General features: G+C 53.2%; 1 protein-coding gene across 1 annotated transcript in view; it reads left to right on the top strand.

The window, feature by feature from the left end:
- The window catches only part of RNF213 (ring finger protein 213), a 111,015-nt gene that overhangs the window by 94,458 nt on the left and 3,213 nt on the right, over positions 1-13,344 (top strand). Inside the window, exons 52-66 of the mRNA XM_079135369.1 lie at positions 316-555; positions 812-893; positions 1,663-1,697; positions 3,177-3,271; positions 4,929-5,088; positions 5,663-5,843; positions 6,685-6,776; positions 7,259-7,510; positions 9,785-9,917; positions 10,240-10,323; positions 10,612-10,792; positions 11,026-11,227; positions 12,160-12,237; positions 12,630-12,824; positions 13,230-13,319. Of these exons, the coding sequence (XP_078991495.1) occupies positions 316-555; positions 812-893; positions 1,663-1,697; positions 3,177-3,271; positions 4,929-5,088; positions 5,663-5,843; positions 6,685-6,776; positions 7,259-7,510; positions 9,785-9,917; positions 10,240-10,323; positions 10,612-10,792; positions 11,026-11,227; positions 12,160-12,237; positions 12,630-12,824; positions 13,230-13,319 (2,100 nt within the window). The remainder of the gene's footprint in view (positions 1-315; positions 556-811; positions 894-1,662; positions 1,698-3,176; positions 3,272-4,928; positions 5,089-5,662; positions 5,844-6,684; positions 6,777-7,258; positions 7,511-9,784; positions 9,918-10,239; positions 10,324-10,611; positions 10,793-11,025; positions 11,228-12,159; positions 12,238-12,629; positions 12,825-13,229; positions 13,320-13,344) is intronic.

The raw sequence follows: 13,344 nt of genomic DNA, 5'->3' as shown, positions 1-13,344 counted from the left end.
AGGATAGAGGGTGTACCCTTGTTATGTGGAAAAACTGTTTTCTATTTAACCCAAAGTTCATAAGATTCAGGAACATGACATAATGTTTATGGAAACAGAATATCAAAATCTGTGCTCAGGAATGTGGTTGCTGTGTTTCTGTATGATGTTTCTCTCCTGAAGAATTCCCCTCCTTTGGTAATCATTTAACTGCATTTACCTTGATGTTTGACGTGTGCTCAGTATCAGAATGTGTGACTTTCAAAGAGAAAAACCTGACTTCCCGCAGTCGTCTTCTCTGACGCATCCTAATGTGAAAAATGTCTCTGGTGCCAGCAACGCGAGGCTGTGAGCAAGTTCGTGGAGGACAGCGGGATCCTGTCTCCCTCCGTCAGACCCTTTGCGACATCCCTTGTGGCCAACACTCTGCCCTTGCTGAGCGCGGGCCCTGGTGCAGGCAGCCTTGAAGGAACGGTGATAGAAATGGCCATTCACGCTGCGGCTGTCCTTCTGTGTGGACAGAGCGAGGTCTTGGCGCCCCTGAGGAACTTGGCCTTCTCCCCGGCTAGCATGGGGGTAAGCTGCGCTGCAACGTTGGTTTCTCAGTGAAACGTCAGTGGTTTGTCTTGTTGAGACTTGGTGGCCCTGGAAACTGCTGCCCCACCCACTCTGGACCCTCCGCTCCACTGCCCTGCTTCGGCCCAGTGCTGGTGCCCTGCCCCAGCCATTCACACGCAGCTGAGGAGGGACTTCCTCACGCCGAGCCTCTTGCTGGGCAGCAGCTGCAGCCCACAGGCCCACTCAGCAGCCATTTCTGCTCTTGGTCTTTCAGAACGCTTTTCTTCCAACAATGCCTGAAGACCTGCTGGCTCAAGCCCAGAGGTGGGAGGGTCTGGAAAACGTCCATTGGTACAGTGAGTACCGGCGTCTGGGGACGGGTGGCACTCCTGTTAGCTTGGAAGGCCAGCCTGCGGCCATGCCAGACCGGGACTGGACTTGGGCTTCACAGGTTCTGCCGAAGGCCACATCACCTGCCTCATACCTTTGGCAGTGGCAGAGCCAGGTGGCTCCGGGGCCATGCACTTAGCTGGTTAGAGGCCACATCATCCCCCGGGGTCGTGGGGCCGGATGCTTTAGGCTGCACTGTTGCTCTCCAGAACATGCCATTTTGGAGAATGGGACCTGGGGACCATGCTGAGGCTCATTTGAAGGCCAGTCACGTTCCAGGGGGTCCTGACCCAGAGAGAGCTTCCTGCAGCCCAAACCTGGGAGACGACCACACAACCCATGACTTTATAGGAGTTGTGCCTTGAGTAAATAATCTTCTAAAACTCGTTTTTAAAGTTGTTATAAAACATGCTCTTGCCAAAAACAGAAAAAGAATCTAAGAAAATAGAAAGATATAAAACACTATCTCCTCTGCCACCAAGTCACCCCTAGTGTGTGTCTGGCATCTCATCTCTGCTGTGTTAAGCCAAATTCAGACACTTCATTGGTGGCATGTGTTCACTGAGCTCCAGGAATATGTCAGGTAGCTTAGCTGACAGCATGGCTCAAGGCCTCTGCAGAGGTGCTCAGGACGTGGGCTATGTGTCCTGTTGGTCAGGGCCGGAGAAGGGGGCAGCAACGTCCCCTTCCCACATAGGTCACTAGCTAACATGCGTCCTGTTGTTCTTTGAACAGCTTGTCCAAATGGTCATCCGTGCTCTGTGGGAGAGGTGAGTCTTGGTGTTTGGGGGAGGCTCAAACACTATGTGCATTCTAGTCTGGGGTGGGAGGGTGCAGAGAATGAGGGTCTCAATCTTCTGAGAGAACACAGGCTTATTGTGAGGGTTGCCTAAGGTGTTCCAACTGAGCACCTAAATGGCACTGTGAGCCAGGCACAGTGGCACACACCTGTAATCCCAGCAGCTTGGGAGGCTGAGGTAGGAGGATCATGAATTCAAAGCCAACCTCAGCAACTTAGTGAGGCCCTGAGGAACTCAGTTTGAGACAAAATACAAAATAGGACTGAGTATGTGACTTAGTGGTCAAGTGTCCCTGAGTTCAATCCCCAGTAACCCCCCCCAAGAAAAGTCACTGTGGACATGACTCTTTACTGCCGGTCTGTGTGTTGTAGGATATTTAGCAGCACGCCTGACCTCCGCCCACTGGGTGCCAGTAGCAGCACCCCCCAACCCAGAGTGATACCCAAGAATGTCTGCAGGCACTGCCCAAGTTCCCTGGGATGTGAAGGTGCTGCTGGCTTGGAGCCCCACCTCCCTCCCTGGCCTGCAGCAGGGCTCAGCCAGACCCCTGGATCGCTAGCCAGAGGGAAATCATGGGCTAGATATGGAGAGGCCATATCAGGGGCCTGAGTGATGAGCCTAGGGGAAGAGTGGACGCTGCTCCTCTGGGACCCCAGGGCGTCTCCCAGGCCGCGCATGGCATCTGCACTTGCTGAGCAGCAGCTGCTGGACTAGACTGATGCGTGCTGCTCCATAAAGTGAGCAGGAGCACGGAGGGAGCCTGATGGGACACCCTCGCCTCCTTGTCTGTGAAGCGAAACAGGAAGAGTCTAGGATCCCTCCTGGCTCTGGGTCTGAGCTGCAGCTGGAGGGGTCTGCTCTGGCTGTGATTCCCAGCATGCAGTGGGGTGCCATTTGACTTGGAAACACAGGCCCTTGGTAGTGACACATCTTAGGGTTGGGTTTTTTGATTCTGTTCAGTGGAGAGAGGAGGTCTTTTTTTTTTTTTTTTTTTTTTTTTTTTTGGCGGTGCTGGGGATTGAACCCGGGGCCTTGTGCTTGCGAGGCAAGTACTTTACCAACTGAGCAATATACCCAGCCTGGGGGGGGGGGGGGGGGTGTCTCTTTGGAAGCTATTAACACCGCTATTCCTGGTGTTAGATAACAAAGCGCTGGAGGCTGGCATGCTAGGGAGGGATGGCGAAGGCGGTGAATGTGAGAAAGGAAGATGGACTGGGCACACTGTACTTGGAATTAAAAAACCGTCATGCCTAAGTGTTGGAAAATAAGCCACCTTTGCCCATGGCCAGCGCACTTGGCTACCTGCCCATCCTGTCCCCGGGGCTCCTGCTCCTCCTGACACACGTGCACAGATGCAGTCCCAGCTGCACACGCTGCCTCCCGTGTGGGTGCCCTCTGCATGCAGCAGTGCTGGCTGCAGTGCTGATGGCGGGTCCCTCTTCATCCCAGTGCGGCAGGCCGATGGAGCAGAGCTCCTGTGTCGACTGCGGTGCTGTAATTGGAGGGATCAACCACAGACCCCACGCCGGCTTTCACTCCATCAGGTATGTGGGCCCGGCTTCCCTCCCTCCCTGGGAGTCTGGGGCTCTGGGCTGTCCATGCCAGCAGGTGAATCACCCACCACAGAGTCACTCGCACCAGCGCTGCACATCTGGACCCACGTCACGTCGGGGAGCCACATCACGCACACCTGTGATCATATGGCACTGAAGCTTGTTTGTGTTTTGCTTTGTTTTGATTTTGTGGTGCTGGGGATGGAACCCAGGGCCTCACACAAGCTAGGCAAGTGCTCTGCCCCTGAGCTGCACGCCAGGCCTGGTTTGTGTTTTTTAATTTGAGAAAAGTAAAAGACACATGGACTCAGTCTTATCAAATACATCCCTCCTTCCTGTCTTCTGTGGGGACTGTCTCCAGGACACTGCCCTCCACAGACACTCAGATCCAGGTGTTCAGTTCCTTCAGGTGTCACAGCACAGTACTTATTTGTGACCTACAGATACCTTTCTGTAGGACTGGTATGCCATGCAAGCGCTCTGCCATTGAGCTACAGCCCGAGACCCCCCCCACAAGACTTCAAAAATTATCTCTAGGCAACTTAATATACTTCATGCAAAGTGAATGCTATGTAAATACTCATTTATCATATTTTTAAGGAAATGATATCAAGGAAAAAAGCTGCTATTCAGCATAGACACATTTTCTTTTGCATATTTTTGACCCACAGTTGGCTGACTCCACGGGTGCAGAGGGCAGGTACAGAAGGGCCACTGTACAGATCCAGGCAGCAGATAAACCTGACCTCCAGTGAGGCTCAGGGTGCGCACCTGTAATCCCAGCTACTTGGGAGGCTGAGGCAGGAGGATCATCGAAGTTTGAAGCTAGGCTGGGAAGCTTTGGGAGACCCTGTCTCAAAATAAAAACAGGAAGTACCAGGGGTACGGCTCAAGTCAGGCACTTGCTGAGCACATGAGGCCCCAGCTCAAGTCCCAGAACTGACAAGAATGAAAGAAAGAGCTCATCTCCCCCAGCTTGATCCTGAGACAAGTGCGGCTGTCAGTGCTCCCCAGCGTGACAGGCGGGACCTCTGCTGGCACCTCACATCTGGTGAAATAGTTCACCTGTCATCTTTACAAACGATCAGCGTCCTTGAATCTCAATAATTTTTGCCAGACTGCGAATCCCAGGTTTTGATTTGGGGAAACAGAATAATGTGGACGATCCTCACATGGATGCAAAAATGCCCCACACTCACTGTCCTGAGGCTGGTGTGGGCCTCCTTCCTGATGCCCTCAACTAATGGCCATGGGTGCAGCCACTTAACGCTGGGAAAGCTGCGGGGTGTGGTCAGCCAGCAGGGTGGGTCTAAAGAGAGGACTTTGAGGCAGGTAGTCTAGGCTTGAACGCACTTTTAGCATTCTTCAAAACTGGAAACCTAGCTGGGCATGGTAGTGCACACACACCTGTAATCCCAGTGGCTCAGGAGGCTGAGGTAGGAGGATCAAAAGTTCAAAGCCAGCCTCAGCTACTTAGTGAGACTCTGTCTCAAAATCAGTATTACAAAGTGGGGGGGGTGGGCTGGGAATGTGGCTTAGTCATTGAGACCCTGGGTTCAATCCCTAGTACCAAAAACAAAACAAAAGACTGGGGACTGAGGAGAAACAGACATCTCTAGCCTTTGCCCTTTTCTCCCACCCTTTCCAGACCCAGCACAGACAGAAGCAGAACTGGCCATGTGCTGGGCAACCCACAATGCAGAGATGTGGTAGTGGTGTCCGACCGAGAACTGTCCCCGGTGGTCTTCATTATCCTCCGGCTACTCACTCATCTGGCTATGCTTTTGGGAGCCACCCAAAGTCCCGAGGTATGAGACGCTACCACCAGACTCCCGTGTTGCCACAGGAGAGCCTGCTGGTTTTGCATCCACAGTCCTGGCCACCTAGGGATTTGACCTAGTCCACAGGAAAATACAGAAGTTACAGATCCTACTTTTCCCACTGGGGCATACGCTGGAATGGGGGAACTACTCATCGGAGTATGGAAAATCCACTTCATTTTTTAATTTTTAAAATCTGTTTTATTTAACTGACACAAAGCAATCACGTGTTTATGGGACACCATGTGACATCTTAGCAGGTACACCAGGTGTAACAATCCCATCATAAAGTCTACTTGGAGTACACAGCTTTGTCCTTGGTCCTCACCGGGTATGGGGGTGGAGGGACCCTGTCACCTGTGCCCTGGTGCTGGCTGCAGGAGGTGCACAGCAGCGTTCCCTGCCACACTGGGATGCCACCATAGCCAGCGGTTCTCACTGCACTTACCTGGCTCCATTCCGCTGCTGCATCGTGCCGAGACCCCCACCTCATGCAGAAACCACCCTCTCCAGTGCTGGACACATAGATCTCACTCTGCACCTTGTTTTGCTGTGCCCACAGGCCCTGGTGCACATCATCAAGCCTCCAGTGAGGGACCCCAAAGGATTCCTGCAGCAGCACATCCAGAGAGACTTGGGGCAGCTGACAAAGACGCTGGGGAAGAGTGCCGACGAGACCACCCATGTGATCCACCTCGTCCTGCGCTGCCTCCTCCAGGAGCAGCGCCCACTCCCTGGCCACAGTAAGCAAGGGTGAGGGCCGGGCATGGCTGCCAGCAGCAAGCAGCATGACAGGAGAGGCAGCCAGCGCCTGGCACCCGGTGTGTGCCATGGCGTTCACCTGTGCCCCGGGAGCACGGAGCACCAGCAAGTGGCATGTGTCCCACCTCTGCTTTCCCAGAGATGTCACCCTGTACCCTGACGCAGTGTGTTCACCTCCACAATGTTGCATGAACAAAAGGAGGCTACAAACACTGTCTGCCGAGCTGACTCTTCCATTTAGGTCCATGCCGGAAGAAAAGGTTTGCGAGGGCACCTCGTTAAGAGGTTATCTGAGTGGCATTAGGAGGGATTTCGGTTTCTTTTGTCTTACCTGCAGAAATCTTTTAAAACGATCATTGTAGAACATGTTACTTAGAAGCATAAAGGTAATAGCAATAAAAAGTCTATTCCCAAAACCCCAGAGAGTTTGTCCCCTTCACGGGTGTCTTTGCCAGAGACCAGCATGAGCACGTAGTTCCCATCTTAGCCAGATCTGATTCTGCCGAGCACCCCATGTTCTGGTGTGGCTTCCACAGCCCCGGGATGCTGCCACCTCTGCAGACGGGCACAGGGCAGCAGTGGCGTGCCCCTGGGCTTTCGAGTTCACGTCCTGTCCTTGGCCAATTGTCTGGAAGGTTGTGGGCTGGCCGGCTGCTAGACTGAAGTACCCTCCCAAGACCCAGAGGCTGATGTTGGCAGTACCCGGTTAGCTCAGGCAGGGTCACCCCAACAGGAGACTACCCCTGTTAACGTGATTCAGCGTTTGCTGTGTGGAGACTGCTGCTGCTTGTCAGGTGACACGGGTTTTGGCTTTCTTTGTAGGGCATTCAATTTTGGATGCACAACTGTCAACCAAGGAACAGAGAAACAATTGGGAAAAACATGTCGAAGCTCTTCTTCTACCTGAACTGGAGGTGAGGGGCAAGTGGTGACCGCTCCTTAGCCCTCTGTCCAGGAGGGTGGCCCATTCATCTGAAGAGCACTGTTGGCCCACCGTCCTCAGGAGGGCCGTCAGAGGCCTTGCCTGGGGTCGCCCCTCCTGCACTGGCCCTAAGTCAAGCCAAGGTTTGTCAGGAGTCCTCACAGGGCAGGCGGCAGCTTGCTCTTTACAGCAGGATGTGGAAGTAAGAGGCAGAGACCCTCCAGAAGTCCACTGACAATCTGGATCCTCGACTGCTCTGCTGAGAACATCACAGGACAGGGAAGTCAGGAAGCAAAAGGGCAGTGAAATAAAGGCCCGTGAGGGGAGGGAAAAACCCCCGTCACAGTGAAAGACAGCAAAAGCGAGCTCCGGGGTGTGTAGGCAGACTCCTGAGCAGCCGCCACAGGCCGTGAGTGGCCCAGCTGTCTGCGGCAATGCCTCACTTGCAGAACGCTGTATCGTTTCTTTGTCCAGCATCTAGATAAGACCCTGCTGACTGTGAGCACGCTCATCAGCCAGGATGAGCGCATCAGCTCCAATCCCGTGGCCAAAATTATATATGGTGACCCGGCAAGCTTCCTGCCCCGACTGCCCCAGAGAAGTGTGGTTCACTGCTCCAAGATCTGGAGCTGCAGGAAGAAGATCACCCTTGAGCACCTCCAGCACGTCGTAGAGCGCAAGAACGGCAAGGAGACAGTGCCTCTGCTCTGGCAGTTCCTGCAAAAGGTGCGTCTACCTCGTGATCTGCCCCCACTTCCTGGTAGACTTCCCCTGAGGATGGGAGGCCCCGTGCCTGCGTTCAAAGTCATCATTCCTGGAGGCAGGCCCCTAAACAACCCCATCAGCTCTGTGATTGTGGTACAGGCCTGTAGCAGCAGTCTCGGAGAGCGCAGAGGTCCTAAGACACATCTGCGGACATCACAGGTGGAATATGCACGAGTGGGGTTAGCAGTGATCTGTAAGGAGCTCGAAGGCCAGGAGGGACCGCCCTGGTCACTCAGCTGTGATGCCTTGTCTTCATCCCCAGAAGTTGAGCAGCAAGCACCTGGGGAACAGTCAAGAATGCACACCAAAACCAAACCAGAGCCCTCCCTGCGCCCCGCAGGCGGAGGCAGTGTGCTGCTGTGGTGGGGCTACGGGTGTGGAGTCACACCTGCCAGCCCAGAAACCATCCCCAGCCTCCACCCTTGGAGCTCTCCTGGTCCACAGCAGATGTTCTCACCACCTCTCTCAGGGGTGGAGCAGAGTGACTGGAAGCGTCTGGTGCTCACACTAGGAAGGACTTCATGTTAGCCTTGTCATCTCTTAGCAAGACATGGTTTCATTTGACCAAGGAAGGTGGATCCTAGCTCTTCAGAACAAAACCCAGGAATAACACCAGCTCCCACTGCCTAAGGCCTTGGTCTTTCCTTCCAGCAGCCTCACACCCAACAGTGGGCCCAAGAGGCAATTTCTTTTTATTTTTCCCAAATTATTTTTATTAATTCATTAGCTGTACATATTAATGGGAATAGGTGTGATATTTCCATGTATGCATGTAGCATGCACTGATTTTGTCTCTGTCTGGCTCATTTCACTTAACAAAATGCCCTCTAGTTCTGTCCATTTTGCTAAAAATTACAAGAGTGCATTCTTACAGCTGAATCATATTCTATTATGAATATAAACCACCTCTTCTTTATCTACTCACCTTCTGATGGGCTTCTTGGCCGATTCCATGTCTGAGCTATTGTGAATGATGCCACAAACATGGGTGTGCAGTACCTCTTTGATACGCTCATTTCCTTTGGAGTGGGACAGCTGGATCACATGGTAGATGGTTTTTTTTTTTTTTTTTTTTTTGTGCTGGGGATCAAACCCAGGGCCTTGTGCTTACAAGGCAAGCACTCTACCGACTGAGCCATCTCCCCAGCCCCGGTAGACCTTTTTTAGTTTGAGGAACCTCCATACTGTTCTCCATGATATGCTACTAATTTACATTGTCACCAGCAGTACATTAGCGTTCCTTTTTCTCTTCATCCTTGCTTGCATTTGTTATTTTAAGTTTGGGTTCCTTTATTTTGGGGGGTGAGGGACTAGTGGTGATTATTTTGAGGGGGACCAGGGCCTTGGGCATGCTGGGCAAGCAATACTTTACTAATGAACTAGAACCCCCACCCCTTAAAGACAGGGTCTCACTAGGTTGCCCAGACTGGCCTTGAACTTGCTGAGGCTGGCCTCCACCTCCTGATCTCCTGCCTTAGGCTCCCGAGTAGCCAGGATCACAGGTGCGTGCCACCACGCCTATCTGGTTTTTATCAGAGCCATTCTACGTGGCTGTGGTGGGATGGCATCTCCATGTCGTCTTGATTTGCTCTTCCCTGATGGCTACTGATACTGAGCATTTTCTCATGTATTCTTTTAACAAGTGTCCCTTCAGATCATGTGTTCATTTTTTGTTGAGTTTTTGAGCATTCTGGGTATTCTCCTGCTGTCACGTGAAGAGTCGGCGGGCATTTCTCCCATTCTGCAGTTGTCTCCACTCTGTTGGCTGTTTCTTTGCTGTGCTATAATTCCATTTGTCACTTTGCCCTTATTTCCTGTGGTTTTGGGGTCCAGAAAAGCAACGCCTGTGCCAACGTCTTCTGCTGGTAGCTTCAGAGGGCAGGCTTACATCCGGATCTCTGGTCATCTAGAGTTGCTTGTTAAGCTGAGAGACGGGGCCCAGCCTAGTCCTCCAGCAGCCCTTCACTGGAGGGCGGGGACTTGGTCCTGTTCATGCTACATCCCTCTTGGGCTGGGCATGTCTGACCTATTGAAAGCCCTCTGTATGTACTTGGTGAGAGGATGGGATGGTCCTTTTCCCATTTGTAAGCTCCAGAGTGTGAATGTGTCAAACAACCCACTGACCAGACTAAACCATGCCTTTGGGGCAGTCCCCACCTGCCCAAAGTCTATAAGCCCCATGTCGTTTCTCAGTTAAACAGAGGAAGTGTTACTGAGCCGTTTTCCCTTCTCCAGGAGGCAGAACTGAGACTGGTGAAATTCTTGCCTGAGATTTTGGCCCTGCAAAGGGATCTAGTGAAACGATTCCAGAATGTCCCAGAAGATAAATACAGTTCCATCAGGAGTTTCATTAGCAGTCACAGTTCAGGTATGACTGCTGTCTGCTCCAGCAAGAGATCAGGGCCATCCATGTTTGGTGGTTCAAAAGGGTTGCTCAGGTTGGGGCACAAGGGTGGGGCTCAGGTCCTAAGTTAGAGCGTGAGGCACAGGGTGCCAATCCAAAAGACCTGCTGAGAGCCACTGCTGCAGCTGGAAAGGCCTCCTCATCTCCAGCTTCTCACAAAACCTCAAACCTCAAATACAGGCATATGCCGCTGAATGTGGGAAGGTGCAGGTCAAGCTCTTGGGAGCAGGCCTTGGCCCAGGAGGGTTGTTTCCATAGGGATCTTACCAAGTATTTTGTTCAACAGATGGGCTGAGGCAGTTACTCCACAACAGGATCTCCATCTTCCTGTCCACGTGGAATGCACTAAGGCGATCACTGGAGACCAACGGTACGTGTCCTTCTCCACCTGGCCTGGCCACCACCCTGCTATGTGCCTGGTAAAATGACCGACGGATGGAGGTGCTGGGATATGTGACCCAACCTCTAACGTAACCCTCAGTCCTCTTGAAAAGTATGGAATCAGAAAGGAGTTGAGAGCACTGGAGAGTTATCAGCCAGGGCCCAGCTCTGTGGAGGTGGCTGCCCACTGCTGCCCTCCTCCTCCTCTGTCTCCAGGCTGTGACCCAAATGCCCAGAGCAGAATCCCTCTGCTTAGGAATGACCCTGTCTTTTAAAGGTGAAATCAAGTTACCTAAAGATTATTGCAGCTCTGACCTGGATCTGGACACAGATTTCGAGGTCATCCTGCCCCGGCGTCGGGACCTGGGTCTCTGCTCAACCGCGTTAGTCAGCTACTTGATTAACCTACACAATGAAATCATTCACACAGTGGAGAAGTTCTCCAAGGAAAACAGCAGGTACTGCACAAGCCCACGCAAGCCCACCACCCCCGCCACCAGGCCCAGCTGCAGACTCCAGCCAGCAATAGCTCCTGTCCCCAAGATCCCCGCTTAGCCCTCCTCTACAAAGCCCGGGCTTGCACATGGCTTTCACTTGCTCACACTACAAGGGCAGAAACAGGAGCATATGCCCAGAGCCCTAGGCCCCACATCTGCCCTGGACACCAAGAACTGTGTCTCGTGTTTCTCAGCTATTCCGTGGATGCCTCTGAGGTCACTGACTTGCACGTCATCAATTATGAAGTGGAACGGGACCTGATTCCACTGATTCTCTCCAACTGCCAGTACCAAGTGGAGCAAGGCGGGGAGACGTCACAGGAGTTTGACCTGGAGAAGATCCAGCGGCAGATCAGCAGCCGCTTCCTCCAGGGCAAGCCCCGGCTGACCCTCAAGGTAGGCTGGGCCCCTGCCAACAATTTCTGTGTCAGTTATGAACAGCCCTATGGGTTTCAGGGAGAATAGACTGAGGTGACACCCAGGGACTCATCTGTATCATCTCCTCCCCACGGAGATGTGTCTCTACACCTTCTCTGGGCTGGGAGGTGTCCCCAGCTCTCCTCCACATCCCCATCACCGTGCACCTGTCCCCAGGCAGCCTCAAGTCTATTAACTGTCGTTAATGGCACCACCGAGAAGGCCTGTCACTGCTGCTATCCCTTCAGCTGCACATGCAGTCCATGCCCAGGATCCACCACGCGTGCCTTCCCCAGGCCTCTGTCCTCTGCCACCGTCAGTTCAAAGCACTCAGCCTCCACACTCCGTCTGGCACAGAAGGCCCTGTCACCTGGCCCTCGTCTGACCTTCAGCTATCTCCAGCCCCATCCTTACTGTATAGCATCAAACCCCATGAACTGCCTCCCGATTCCCTGAACACAGTGGCCCTTCCACACTGTCCCTCGTGGTGGCCGCACTCGTCCTCCAGGTCATCAGGTGTCCTCAGAGGCATTCATTCCCTCATTGCCGAGGTGGGGCTGCCAGTTGTTTGAGCCTTAAGCCATTTTTAATCCGCCCTCACAGTGGCTGCACGGGCAGTGTCTGCTCGGTGCTGCTGGAGAGATGGCCAGTGCCGCACTCCCGTCCCGCCTCCTCCCACACTTCCTCTCCCGTCCTCAGACACCTCTTCTGCAGGGCAGTGTCTGCACGGCTGGATTTCTTGTGTTACTGTGTCCAAAGAGTGCAGCCTGAACAAAGCCATCAGGGGGCACAAAGCTATGTGCCTTGCCCAGGAATGTGCTGCCTGGCTTGGCACGTCCACTGAGATGTTATCAGATGGAAGCCTCCACTATGGATTTGATTTCCAAAGACTTCTCTTCTTTCCACCACAGGGAATACCCACGCTAGTGTTCAGACATGACTGGAACTTCGAACATCTCTTTGTGGACATCAAGAACAAAATGGCACAGGTGGTCATGATCAGCCCTCACAGGGTGGTTCCATTCACATACGTAAGGACATAAGGACAGCTCCAGTCCCATCCTGGTGTCTGCTGTGAGCACCAGGCTCTCTGGAGAGAAGTGGGATGGCAGATCACCAAACTTTCTGACCCCTTGGGGGTTGTTTTTAATGATGATGTCATGACCATGGTGCCACAGGCTGGGAACTCACTCCTCCCCCTTCGCGTGCAGTTAGCTCAGGGCTGTTTCTGTGCAGTCTAAAACTGCTGCACTCAGCAAGCACCAGCTCTTACCACAAGTGCTGGACAGCTGGCCCCGCCGGTGCTGGCGGCTCAGAGTTAGGCTCTTACCAAGTAGAAGCAGTAGCCCAACCTATGCCTCTGTCCTGCTTTTGGTTCCAGAGCCCCCTCCCCAACTCAGCCACGGGTTCCGTCAGTGGAGAGCTGCAGTCCTACAGCGATGCCTGTGAAGCTCTGTCTGTTGTAGAGGTCACTCTGGGCTTCCTAGGCACAGCTGGTGGGGATCCAAATATGCATCTGAATGTGTACGTCCAAGACATCCTACGAATGGGCGATCAGACGACTCCAGTTTTGAAGGTGGGTCCTATATACCTTCCAAGGAGAATCAGCATCACCTCGGCTAGTTTCATCAGTGCAGGCAACCCTGGAAAGGGGCAGTCAGGAACCCCCACCCTGAGCCAGTCCACAGGATAGCAGCACACACTGGGACAGGAGAGGCAGGGACACTCAGTGCTGACCACCAGTAGAGCAGGATGCATAGATAACTGAGGACATTAGCTACTTTTGGGCTGCAGGATGCTCAGGGTTGCTGAGCTGCTGCAGGAGGGGGAGACAGGTGGACTTATGGAGGGAACAGAGGTGGCCTCAGACAGGAAAAGAACAAAACAGGGAGAAGTGCCCTGGGGAGCACTCAGAGCCCTTGGTGTGCACCAAGGGAGGGTGGGAGCCTTCACCTCTACTGGGGCGCTCTTCCTCTTCCAGGCCTTAAGCAGATGTCAGCTAAAACACGCCATTGCCCTCTGGCAGTTCCTCTCTGCTCATAAGTCGGAACAGCTGCTGCGACTGAAGAAAGTGAGTCTGCCCTCCTCTGCCAGGC

The sequence above is a fragment of the Sciurus vulgaris genome (assembly GCF_902686455.1).
Source record: "Sciurus vulgaris genome assembly, chromosome: 3".
Classification (NCBI taxonomy): Eukaryota; Metazoa; Chordata; class Mammalia; order Rodentia; family Sciuridae; genus Sciurus; species Sciurus vulgaris.
The sequence above is the reverse complement of the archived record's forward strand: the minus strand, read 5'-3'. Positions and strand labels throughout refer to the sequence as shown.